General features: G+C 47.8%; 1 protein-coding gene across 6 annotated transcripts in view; it reads left to right on the plus strand.

The window, feature by feature from the left end:
• The window catches only part of cep85l (centrosomal protein 85L), a 361,990-nt gene that overhangs the window by 328,598 nt on the left and 21,071 nt on the right, over positions 1–12,321 (plus strand). For all 6 annotated transcript variants that reach the window (XM_085997327.1, XM_085997326.1, XM_085997324.1 and 3 more), the window contains one exon: positions 6,173–6,327. In XM_085997327.1, the coding sequence (XP_085853453.1) occupies positions 6,173–6,327 (155 nt within the window). The remainder of the gene's footprint in view (positions 1–6,172; positions 6,328–12,321) is intronic.

A 12,321-nucleotide genomic window follows, 5' to 3' on the forward strand; every position in this document is an offset into this window, starting at 1 on the left:
TCAGATTATGTATTCAACAATCCTGCTTTTCTTTTTATCTCCATTACATTTTGCATATGCCTTGATAGTAACATTGATTTTCGGTGATTGTCGAACTGTTTATTAGCAAACTGCTTGACATCCATAATGGCTGCAAATCCCTTCCTAATTGTGCTTTGTAACATAGAGGTCGGTTTTTGTTTTCGCCACATGGGCAGTAATCTGTCGGAGCGGATCGCCCGCTCGTTATACAACTCGCCTGATTTTCAATAGAATGAAATTCAGGCGAATTCTATAACAGGCGGATGATTCTCTCTGCCAGATTACTGCCTATGCAGCAAAAACAAAAAATTACCCCATGGTTTATGTTATGGGCCTTTTCAGTTGTTAGGGATCGCAGGATCCAGCCAGAGATTTGGGATCCTGGTGCCGAAGAGCTTATATAGTCTTCTGAAAATGTCTAAAGTTGGGTATCAGGGGCCATATGGGCAAAGCCCCCCCCCCCCTCCACTCCACTCTGCCCCACCGCCCCCTCCCCAACCCTCCTCCCCCTGCCCTCTGGCTACCAAGCAAGCAATCATCAATTACTTTGAATACTAACCAAAAACAACTAACTGGCTTCCAATTCTGGCAAATTCCCCATACCAATTGAAGGTAAACCTGATTTTCACCAACATGTAAAACCAATTACAGAAGTATATGGCATGGGAATTAAACTTCCATTTTTAATAATTTAAAATCTAAGAATTAAGGGTAATTCAACAAGAAAGAATCACTATGATTATCATTTAATGAAACAAAATGTTCTTCATAATTTTGCAATTTCTATTATTCCATTATAACAGTACCAAGATAATTCGCAATTATATTTTCCCTGCCCTCAGGGGAACTGGCCTTCTGAAACTAAAGCTAATGCAAAATATATTATGCACAAATTGAGCCACTATGATGTGAAATAGAACCTTTATTACCAATTATTATATTTTTATTACACACATATATATACTTCAACAAGCAAGTCTTTATTCAGAAAAAATACTGAACAGTGATAACTGTCATATTTATGGATTGGGTGCAAATAGGCATTAGTCACTGAAAGGAAGAACACACTGAGATTTGGCTGTAATGTGTAATTCAAATTCAACAACATACAAGTCATTTATTTATATCTCTTACCCTATGAGGCTGGAAATAACTAAATGAGGCTTTCAGCATGGGCAGTTACCAACTGATTTTAATTAGTTTTTAGAAGCAAATTATTCAAAGAATACAGTTGTGGAATGCTTTATTACTGTAGTTATAGACATTTGCACATCGACAACTCAAAAGTGTGCATAATTATGCAAATTGCGCTACAATACAAAACTCCCTTGGCATTCTAATTAGGTCCTTTTTTTTTGCAAATGAAACTCCACCATAATTTTATTTAAGAATAGCTGAAAGTAAGCTGACTTGAGCAGTTCTTTTTCAGGGTGCTTCTACTGTCCTAAGACTCTGCTTATCTCTCAGGCAACAATGACTGTCTGTTGGTATAGTGTCATGTTTCTAGGCAACAAACTATGAAAGCCTAAACCACAAATAGTATAACTTCCAAACTTCTGAAGCAGCGGGAGATGGAGGGTAATTGGTATCTACCGCCGGCCTCCAAAACCAGTTGATAGCTTTCTTATTAAACAGAATAAAAGTAATTTTTTAAATAAAATTCTTTAACAGCACTAATAAAAGGAAATTAATTGTGTTAGCTTAATTAAAGGAAATTAAGATTCAAGTGTCCAATGCCCCAAAATACAGGAATGGGAAGGATAGAACAAATGCAGATCAGCTGCTGGGAGGCTGGATTTTGAGACAAATCTGGATCCATTGGGTTTTACCCCTTACATAAAACACACAAAATTAGAGTTGAGGCAGAGAGCAGATGAGATGGCTGAAGACCCCTCTCTCAGCTCTGTGTATTGTGGATTGGCTTGCCAAGCTGCCAATCATAGCCACCGCCATGAATAGAAACCTCCCCCACTTGTGTGGGAGCTATGGTAACTACATTGTCTGCTTAGCAAAGCCCCCCACTGGTTGTATTAAATGAAGACCAGTTAACATTAAAGATGTGAACAGCTCTGGAATGTACTCAGTGGCCTCCATTGTCTCAAACCCGATGTGGTCTGTGAGAATTCAAACCTCTAAGATGGCTGATTTGTCTTGTATTTCAACGAATTTTTCCTAAACATCCCAGATAGCTTGTGTGGCTCTGGAAGTTAACCCTTTGTGAACCGAATATAATTTCATGATAGAAATTAAACCAAAATCTCTTCCAGACCAAATATCTCAAAATATTACAAAATCTAATTGCGCACAGTGCCAATAATTATAACAATAACTGCCTGCATTTATACATTTGATACATTTTGGTAGGAACAATGAGGAGAGACAATACAAGCTAAATGGTACCATTTTAAAGGGGGTACAAAAACAGAGAGACCTAGAGGTGTTTGTGCACAAATCTTTGAAGATGGCAGGACAGGTTAACAAAGCAGTTAATAAAGCATATTGGATCTTGGGCTTTATTATTAGAGGCATAGGCCTAGAAATTCAGTATAGCCACTTTTGGGGCGGTAAAGTCGGGCGGCCGCTAAAGTTTGCGCCCGGCGCAAAGTCGAGCCCCCTTCGCCGATATTCAGTTGCATCGCCCTAAGAGGTTGCTGCTGCGCTAAAACAGGCGATGCACGACTATCATTAGGCACTAAGCCGGCAGCCCGGGGCGCTAACACCGGAAGTTGGGCGCAGGGCAGGCGCGGCGAGCTGCTGATTGCCGGCAAACACTCTGGCTCCGGTGAGCTCTTAAAGGGGGAGGGTGGATTTGTTTTTTTGACAGGCCGAGACTAGTGTATTTGTGTTTTTGGGGAGGGCTTCTCTCCATCACTTTGTTGTTGTTCCTCCTCCTCCTCCTCCTCCTCCTCCTCCTCCCAAAGAAGGAGTGTTGCAAAACGGCTGCCTTTTCTACTGCAGGAGTGCCCTTTAATTTGCGTTTCCCGCGGCCCGCCTCGGCTGTGTACCGTTCCACTTCACAGTCGTTCGGGCCGCCAGGCGCACAATGGGGCGTTGCACGACGAAATGACGTCATGATCTGCGCGCGCAAATGAGCGCGCGCAATGACTTTGCGCCAGCGCTAAATGTCTACTGAAGTTGGGGCGAGGCGCAGGTCGCGCTGCGCCCGGGTGCTAAGCGCCTAGCGCTCGAGATCTACTCCTCCTAAGGCGCTAACGGCTGGCGCAGCCAACTGAATTTCTAGGCCATAGAGTACAAAACCCAACAAGTTATGTTAAATCTATATAAAATACTAGTTCAGCCCCAGCTGCAGTATTAAGCTGGATTTTGTCAATGGGAAGCTTTTGGAGGCGGGACTGCTGCTTGCCGGCTTTCAATCCTGCCTCCATCAGCTCCTGGCCAACCAGCGGGATTTTCCCCTGATTGACCTTGTTAAGCCCGCCCTGCGGGCTCAGCAGGCCAACTAGGGGGAAGTCACTGACAGAGCACGTCAACGTCTGACGAGCTATCTGTCAAGATTTCTTGAAAGAAGAAATGTCAGCGTTTGACAGCTCTGTGAAGCTGTCAAACACTGACATTCTGTGTAGTTTGATGAGTCCTTGTGTTCAGGACTCATCAAACCTTTCAACTTTGCAGAAATCACCGGGCTGTTGGTTCGGAGGATCCAACAGCCAGTCTGTGAAATCTACAATGAAGATGTCGGGACTCCGGATCCACAGCGGCTGAAGGCTGTAGGCAGAAACAAAGGTAAGTGAACATTTTAAAACACTTTACACTCACCTTACATACTTACCACTCCACACTTGCACCCATCACTCACCTCTACATCTCACTTTCAGACCCCTCCGGCCCCCGCAGACCTCCTATTCACCTCCTACACCCCAGCGGGGTTCCCCGATGTCGGGAAGCCTGCACTTGGAAAGGTAAAATGGGACAGGCAGTTAATAGGATTTAATCCCTTTCCCGCCTCGAGGAGATGGGACCCGGGGCAGGACGGTTTCCCGCCTCATGGCAAAAAGGCACGGAGGCGGGATGGGGGCAGGTTTGCCAGCCGCCCCCACATTCTGCAACTTTACCGGCAGTCCCGCCTCCATACCTGCCTCCTCGGGGCTGACAAAATCCAGCCCATTGTGTCCTATTCCGGGCACCACACTTTAGGATGTAAAGGCTTTGGAGAGGGTACAGAAGAGATTTATTAGAATGGTTCCGGGGATGAGGGATTACAGTTACGTGGATAGACTGGAGAAGCTGTGATTGTTCCCTTAGAATAGAGAAAGCTAAGAGGAGATTTGATAGCGGTGTTTAAAATCATAAAGGGTTTAGATAGAGTAAATAAAGAGAAACTGTTTCCAATGGCTGAAGGGTCAATAACCAGAGGGCACAGGTTTAAAGTGATTGGTAAAAGAACCAGAGGCGACATGAGGATAAACCTTTTTATGCAACGAGTGGTTAGGATTTGGACTGCCCCATAAGGTGGTGGAAACAGATTGAATGGTAGCTTGCAAAAGGGAATGGATAAATACTTCAAAAAATTGCAAGGCTATGGGGAGTGGGGGAGTGGGACGATCTGGAGTGCTTTTTGAAAGAGTCGGCGCAGACTCGATGGGCCGAATGGTTTCCTTCTGTACTGTATTATTCTATGATTCTATGATTTATATAATGCCTTTAACGTCAAAAAACATCCCCAGGTACGTCACAGAAAGGACGCAGTAGGAGATAGTAGAAAGAGCGACCAAAGGCTTGGTCAGAGAATGGGCTTTAAGAACGATCTTAAAGGAGGTGGAGCATTTGAGCGATTAAGGGAGGGAATACCCATTTGTGGCCAATGGTGTGGAAAAGGGAAGGGGGATGCACAAGAGGCAAAGTCAGAGGAAAGGAACATTTGTTGTTGCGGTCGGGGTTGGGGGTGGGGTGGTGTTGTAGAGCTGAAGGAGGTTACATAAATAGGGAAGGGTGAAACCACAAAAGGATTTTAACATGAGGATGAGAGGAAAAAGAAAGGGCCAAAGATAGATGTTTGATCTTTGAGGTCTATGGAAATGACAGTGTAAGGGTGGGAAAAGGAGGCATTGATAGAGTTGCTTTAGCTATGATCAGTAAGAGTGGAATCAAGCAAAGGCAATCCCATCAGATTGGGCATTGCAAGAGTGATCTTGGGAGGGGTTGGTGTGGCTGACAATGTCAAAGGTTGCAGAGAGGTCAAGGAGCATAAGATGAGATAATGCACTATAGTCATAGACATAGAGAATGTCATTTGTGATTTGTGTTAGGGCCATTTTTGTGCTGTAGGAGAGGTGAATATTCAGTTCAAACAGGGAGTTGCAGAAGAAATGAGTATGGATTTGGGAGGCAAAAGCATGTTTAAGGAAATTGCTGAGGAGAGGGATGTTGGAGGAATTTCAAAATGAAAATGAAAATGTTAAATTTGAGGCAATGGGTGACCAGGAACCAATATAGCTCTGTGAGGACAGGGATGTTGAACAAATGGACAAATGGGACTTGGTGCAGGATAGGATATGGGTACGGGTACAAAGTTTTGGATGAGCTAAAGTTTATGGAAGGTGGAGCATGGGAGGCTAGCCAGGAGAGCATTGGAATAATCAAGTCTGGAGGTGCCAATGGTAGTGGCGGAGGTAGTGGCGGAGGTAGTGGCGGAGGTAGGGGTGGAGGTAGTTTGCAAAGACAGACTGGTGCAGGGTTGGCTTTTTAAGGAGTGGATGATGACGATGAATTTGAAAGGGAGAGAGACATTGCCTGAGGAGAGGGAACCATTTACAATGTCAGCCAGCATGGGGACCAGGAAGTGGGAATGGGGTCAAGGGAGCAGTGGTGGGTTTCATGGATGAGATCAGCTCAGAGAGGGCATGAGGCGAGATGAGAGGTAAATGAGAAAGGGATGGGGCTTCAGTGCTAGTGGTGGCTGTGGAAGGATTTGGCTTAGTGGGCAAGGGGATGTGGGAAAGCAGCAGAGGCAGTTGAACAGATGTTTTCAATCTTGATGACAAAGAAGTGCATGAGCTCCTTACACTTGTTGTTAGAGTTGATACCCCATAACATGGCTTAATGTCACAAAGCATAACATAATGCCTGTAATTCGTTGTCTATAATAAGAAAAACTTTGCTGATTGCTACGCTCTTATTGTTGTCATCACAGCTTACTATCCTGGAAGAAAAGAATGATCAATTTCAGGACACGTTCAAAGATTTGGAGAAAACGCTAGGAGAGAATCGAGTCCTTTGCAGAGAGAAAGAGGTACTTCTGGAGAGTCAGAAGAAGAGGGAAAAGGAGTTAGTCACCACTGTACAAAGGTAATATTTGTTCAGATATTGATTTTATGCCATTACATACATTCAGACATCCATGAATGTCAGATATTTATTAAAAGTGAATTGCTGTCTAGTATTTTGCAAGACTGTTTGCCAGGTTTTCAGAACTGAGAGTAACGATGAGATCAATAATGCAATGATGTAATCACAACGCTGGTAACATGAGCCCCAACATGGCCCGTAATTTGCGGTCAGCAGCACAGCAAAGGCGATCGCTGCTGGCCCCGAAGTAAGCTTCTCATAAAGATCTTGCGATTTCTGAGGCGAGAAGTTCAGATTTTTCCAACGCGCAGTTGAAATCAACATAGTATCGTGGGAATCCCATAGTATGAGCTGCTGTGACATCAGCAAGCTGTCTAAGCAGCCTATCACAATGCAGAATTCTCAGACAGGGAATCAGGAAATGGAAAGCACTAACAATCAATCACTTTTTAAAACATTTACAGAGAGCAGAATAAAGATTAGGACATACACATTGAGTTAAGGTAAAAGCTGAAATATGAAAAAACTTCCTAAAAAAATTAAAAAATAGTTTTTATTAATTTTAAAATCTAATCATTTTTAACTTAATGGAGAAATTTGACATTCCCCAATATAAAATTTGGTTTTCAGGGTCAAAACGGTTGTTTATCAGTAGCTATTACTCAGATCGCCATTAAAAACCCAGTTACACTTCATTTGAATGGGTCGAACTTTTTATGGGGTTTCTAACAACGATATATTTTTTAATTCGTTCCTACGATGTGGGTGTCACTGGCAAAGCCAGCATTTATTGCCCATCCATAATTGCCCTTAAAAAGGTGGTGGTGAGCCGCCACCTTGAACCGCTGCAGTCCGTGTGGTGAAGGTACTCCCACAGTGCTGTTAGGTAGGGAGTTCCAGGATTTTGACCCAGCGACGATGAAGGATCGGCGATATACTTCTAAGTCAGGATGGTGTGTGACTTGGAGAGGAACTTGGAGGTGGTGATGTTCCCATGTGCCTGCTGCCCTTGTACTTCTAGGTGGAAGAGTTTGCGGGTTTGGGAGGTGCTGCCGAAGAAGCCTTGGCGAGTTGCTGCAGTGCATCTTGTAGATGGTACACACTGCAGCCACGGTATGCCGGTGGTGGAGGGAGTGAATGTTTAAAGTGATGGATGGGGTGCCAATCAAGTGGGCTGCTTTGTCCTGGATGGTGTCGAGCTTCTTGAGTGTTGTTGGAGCGACACTCATCCAGGCAAGTGGAGAGTATTTCATCACACTTCTTACTTGTGCCTTGTCGATGGTGGAAAGGCTTTGGGGAGTCAGGAGGTGAGATACCCGCCACAGAATACCTAGCCTCTGACCTGCTCTTGTTGCCACAGTATTTATGTGGCTGGTCCAGTTAAGTTTCTGGTCAATGCTGACCCCCAGGATGTTGATGGTGGGGGATTCAGCGATGGTAATGCCGTTGAGTGTTAAGGGGCGGTGGATAGTGTTGCATTTGCAAAGATAATCCAGAGGCCATATGTAGAACTCAACTCATGTCACTTTTAATGGCTGATGCAACCACACTCTTACAGGCCAAAGCAATCGAATACCTATATCCAATGTCAGACATAATATAACGATAACAGCACTATCAAACTTCATGTGCTCAGGCCAAGGCAATCGAGTACCTATCCCCAATGTCAGACATAACATTTCCTCCCCCCTCACAGAATTTCAAACATGAAATGTAGTGACAAAGTCCTGTAGGTGGCCAGGGCAAGAACGTGTACGAACAGGCCGAGGTGCGGACTGGTGACGAGCAGGCCGAGGTGAGGACTGGGGAGGAGCAAGCCGAGGTGGGGACTGGTGAGGTTTTGGCTGAGGCACACTATCTGCTTGAGGGTTGGCTGGCTGAGCCACATGTGCATCCCGCCACTCTGGGGGTAAGGCTTGGGGATTAGATCTGTGTAATCCTGCATCGGGGTGCTGGCACCTTCCGAAGGCGGCTGGCATGCCACCGAGAGCCGTCAGTGAGGCAGAAAGTGGCTGGTCCAAGTTGGCAGCTGATTTGGAGAGGGGAGGACCAGAATGAGGCCATCTTATTGTTGCCGTGAGGCCTGCGGACTCTGACCCAATCGGAGACTGAGATGTTGGGCGCCTTGGCCCTCTTCGACTGGTCGAAGCGGAGTTTCATCTTCTCCTGCTGTCTAGTGACTGTGGCTTGAGCCCGTGGAGCAGGGCTATGAGCTAGCGAGGGGCGGAGCCTGCCAAGGGGCAGCATGAGCTCACGGCCTAGCATGAGGGATGCGGGTGAGACCCCTGTAGTGGAATGCTGGGAGGCTCTGTAGTGCAGCAGTGTGTGGAGGAGGGCCTTGTCAAACGCACACCCCTGGGATAGGTGTGCTCTGAGGCCATTTTTCAGTGTCTGGTTAAAACGCTCCACCCCCCCATTTGACTCGGGGTGGTAGTGCGTATGTGACGGATGCCCTTGCTCTCAAGGTAAGAGGAGAGTTCCAAAGAGACCATTTGGGGGCCATTGTCTGTGGTGATGGCCTTTGGATGCACCCAGCGAGAGAAGAGGGACTCAAGGATATCGATGATGACCTGAGAGGTGACGGAGCCCACGGCAGTGACCTCTGGCCATTTTGAGTGCAGGTCATAGGTCACTATTAGGAACTGTTGATGGTGGGGGACACCATGGATCTCCCCGCAGATGTCCAGCTGCTGGTGCTCCCAGGGCTGAGTGGGCCAGGCAAGGGGTTGCAGGGGTGGAGGAGCTTGGTGGCCAGTCTTGCCACTTACAAGGCAGGCTGCACAGTCCTTGAGCAGGGCCTCGATTTCCCTGTCGATACCCGGCCACCACACTAGGTCTCAGCATCGTTGTTTGAGCTTCACTATGCCCAAGTGGCCCTCATGCGCCATGGATAAAACATGCGCACGAAGGGCACTTGGGACCACAGTGCAGAGCCCACGTGCAACACAGGAGCCATTCCAGCAGGAGAGCTCCTCTTTAACTCTGGAGTAGGCAGACAGTTCCTCAGGCACCTTGCGAGGCCAGCCATCTCTGATGAAGGTGCACAGCTGGGAGAGGGCCGGATCCTGTTCAGAGGCCTCTTTGAGCTCCTGGAGAGAGACTGTGGTTTGGAGAGGCATGTGCAGCATCTGAACGATATCCTGTTCAACATGTTCAAAATTGACGAGTGGGGCTGGGGCAGAGACAGTGCGGGAGAGCAGATCTGCAACAACATTGTCACGTCCTGGTGTGAACGAGACTGAAATTGTATTGGCGGAGGCGGTCAGACCAGCGGTGTAGACGCAGTGGTCTGTGGCCCATGCCGGATGTCGACAGCAGGGCAGTGAGAGCCTGGTGATCGGTTCGCAGGGTGAAGGCACGGCCATACGTGTACAGGTGCCACCGCTCACATGCCCAGACGCAAGCCAGCGCCTCACGCTCGCCTACTGAGTACTTCTGTCCAGTGGGGCTAAGGGCTCGGGAGGCAAAGGCGATTGGTTTCTCCACTCCATTCTGCATCTGCGATAACACTGCCCCCACAGCTGCAGCGGACGCGTCGCAGGTGACGAGGGTGGGGCTGGCGACGTCAAAGTGAGCCAACACTGGAGGCGACGTGAGCTGCGATTTGAGGAGGCGAACAGCTTCCGTACATGCTTGTGACCACACCCAGGGCTCATCCTTTCGCAGGAGCTGGCGCAGTGGGGCTGTGGTGGCTGAGTACTGGGGAAAAAACTTCAGGTAGTACCCAGTCATGCCAAGGAAGGAGGGAACCTGTGCTGCAGAGCTGGGTTCTGGGATGCTGTGAATGGCATCCACGTTTGACTGGAGTGGGGATATACCATCAGCTGACAACCGAAACCCCACAAATTCGATCTCTGAAACAGCAAAGACACACTTTTCGCCATTCAGTGTGAGCTTGTGTTTTGTTAGAGCTGTGAAAACTCTGTGAAGGCGTTCGTCGTGAGTGGAGGTCGAGGGCACGACGATGTCATCCAGGCAGATGGCCACCCCAGGAATGCCCGCGAGCACAGAGGACATCACCTTTTGGAAGCAGCTGGGTGCAGAGCTAAGTCCGAATGGCATCCTGGTGTACCGAAAGACGCCAGCATGTGTCACAAAAGCAGTGAGGTCCCTGCTGCTGGGGTGGAGGGGAACCTGTAGATAGCCCTGTCGAAGGACCAGTTTTGAGAACAGGATGGAACCATAGAACTGCACTGTGAGTTCCTCTGACGTGGGCAGGGATTACGGCCTTATTCACTGCTCGAAGATCGACACAGACGCGTAGACCACCTGACTTTTTCTTTGCGACCACCAGGTTGGAGACCCATGGGGAGGCATCAACTTGTTCGATGATGCCAGCTTCCAGTAGCTGCTTTAGTTCAGCTGTGACCCATCACGGAGAGCAAGCGGGATGCGGCGCAGTGGCTGAATGACAGGGGTAACGGTGGAGTCAACCATGGGCTGGTGGGTGAAGGCAGTCAGGCAGCCCAGACCCTCGAAGAGTGCTGGCCATGTTTGGCGCCACGGTGAGGCGACGTGCAGAATCGCAGACCCGCCAGTGTCCAAGAGAGAAAAACCCAGTCAGTGAAAAGATCCAGTCCCATCAGGTTAGCTCCTTGGCATGCCACATGAAAACAAAAATCTGGCAAAACTTTTGTTCCATAGCGTACAGTGAGGTTGACTGAGCCCACTAGTCCAATTTTCGAATTACCATACCCGCAAAGGACATTGGAGGGCGCAGAGAGTGGTAGGGAGCTGAAAAAATGTTTGAATGTGTCCACATTCAGCAGTGAGACGCTGGCACCGGTATCCAACAACAGAGGGATGCACACATCATTCAGGTTAATTGTGCATGACTTGAAAGCCACTACTGGCCCAGAGCTCACGTTGTGACTTACAATGCTTGAGGACTGAGCGTGTTCATTTGTAGCAACAAGGGCAGAGCGGCAGACATTGGCAAAGTGATTTTGTTTTCCACAATTGCGACAGGCTTGGCCGCGCGCGGGGCAATTCTGCGCTCTGGTAGCATGTGAACGAGATCCACAGTTTCCACACTGTTGCCGCGGTAGCTCGCGTTGCTGCCATCACGCAAGTATTACAGTGTCAGAGCTGTCGGGGCCGACGGCGCTGTCACTGGGTGTGTGTGCTAGTTTCGCTGCACATTCGGCTGCAGACTCCACTTGAAAGGCAATGTTAACTGCCTGTGACAACGACAGATTGTCGGACTCGAGTAACAGTCTTTCACACACTCTCACGTTGTTGGTGTGCTCTATTAGTTGATCACGCACCATCTCGTCTTGTAGTGCACCGAACTTGCACGAGCTAGCTAACCCCCTCAAATTAGCCACGTACTGATGCACAGACTCGCTGGGGAGTTGGTGACACTGTCTAAAAATGAATCGCCGCAGGAGGACACTTTGTGGGGCAGAGAAGTGTGTGCTTAACAGAGCCACAGCCACATCATATGTTTGAATTGAGTCTGCTGTTCATAATGTCCCAAGAACACGCTGGCCCTCCGCTCCCAAGCAATGGGATAACAGTGCCTTTTTCCATGCTGCACTCACATTTTCTAGTCCGAGAGCGATGAGGTAAGTTTCAAAGGACTGTAACTAGCGAACCCATGGGATTGGGGGCTCACCGGGTCGTGCAAGGAAGGGAGGAGGTGGAGGAAGAGAGATTTCAGCCACCCTCGTCGCCAAATGTTGCGTTTGCAAAGATAATCCAGAGGCCGTATGTAGAACTCAACTCATGTCGTTTTTAATGGCTGATGCAACCACACTCCTACAGGCCAAAGCAATCGAATACCTATATCCAATGTCAGACATAATATAACGATAACAGCACTATCAAACTTCATGTGCTCAGGCCAAGGCAATGAAGTACCTATCCCCAGTGTCAGACATAACATTTCAACTCTCGCTTCTTGGAGATAGTCATTGCCTGGCACTTCTGTGGTACAAATGTTACCTGCCACATATCAGCCCAAGCCTGAATGCCGTCCAGGTCTTGTTGCAA

This window comes from Somniosus microcephalus, chromosome 9, assembly GCF_052327205.1.
Source record: "Somniosus microcephalus isolate GS21.2 chromosome 9, FLI_Smic_1.0, whole genome shotgun sequence".
NCBI lineage: Eukaryota > Metazoa > Chordata > Chondrichthyes > Squaliformes > Somniosidae > Somniosus > Somniosus microcephalus.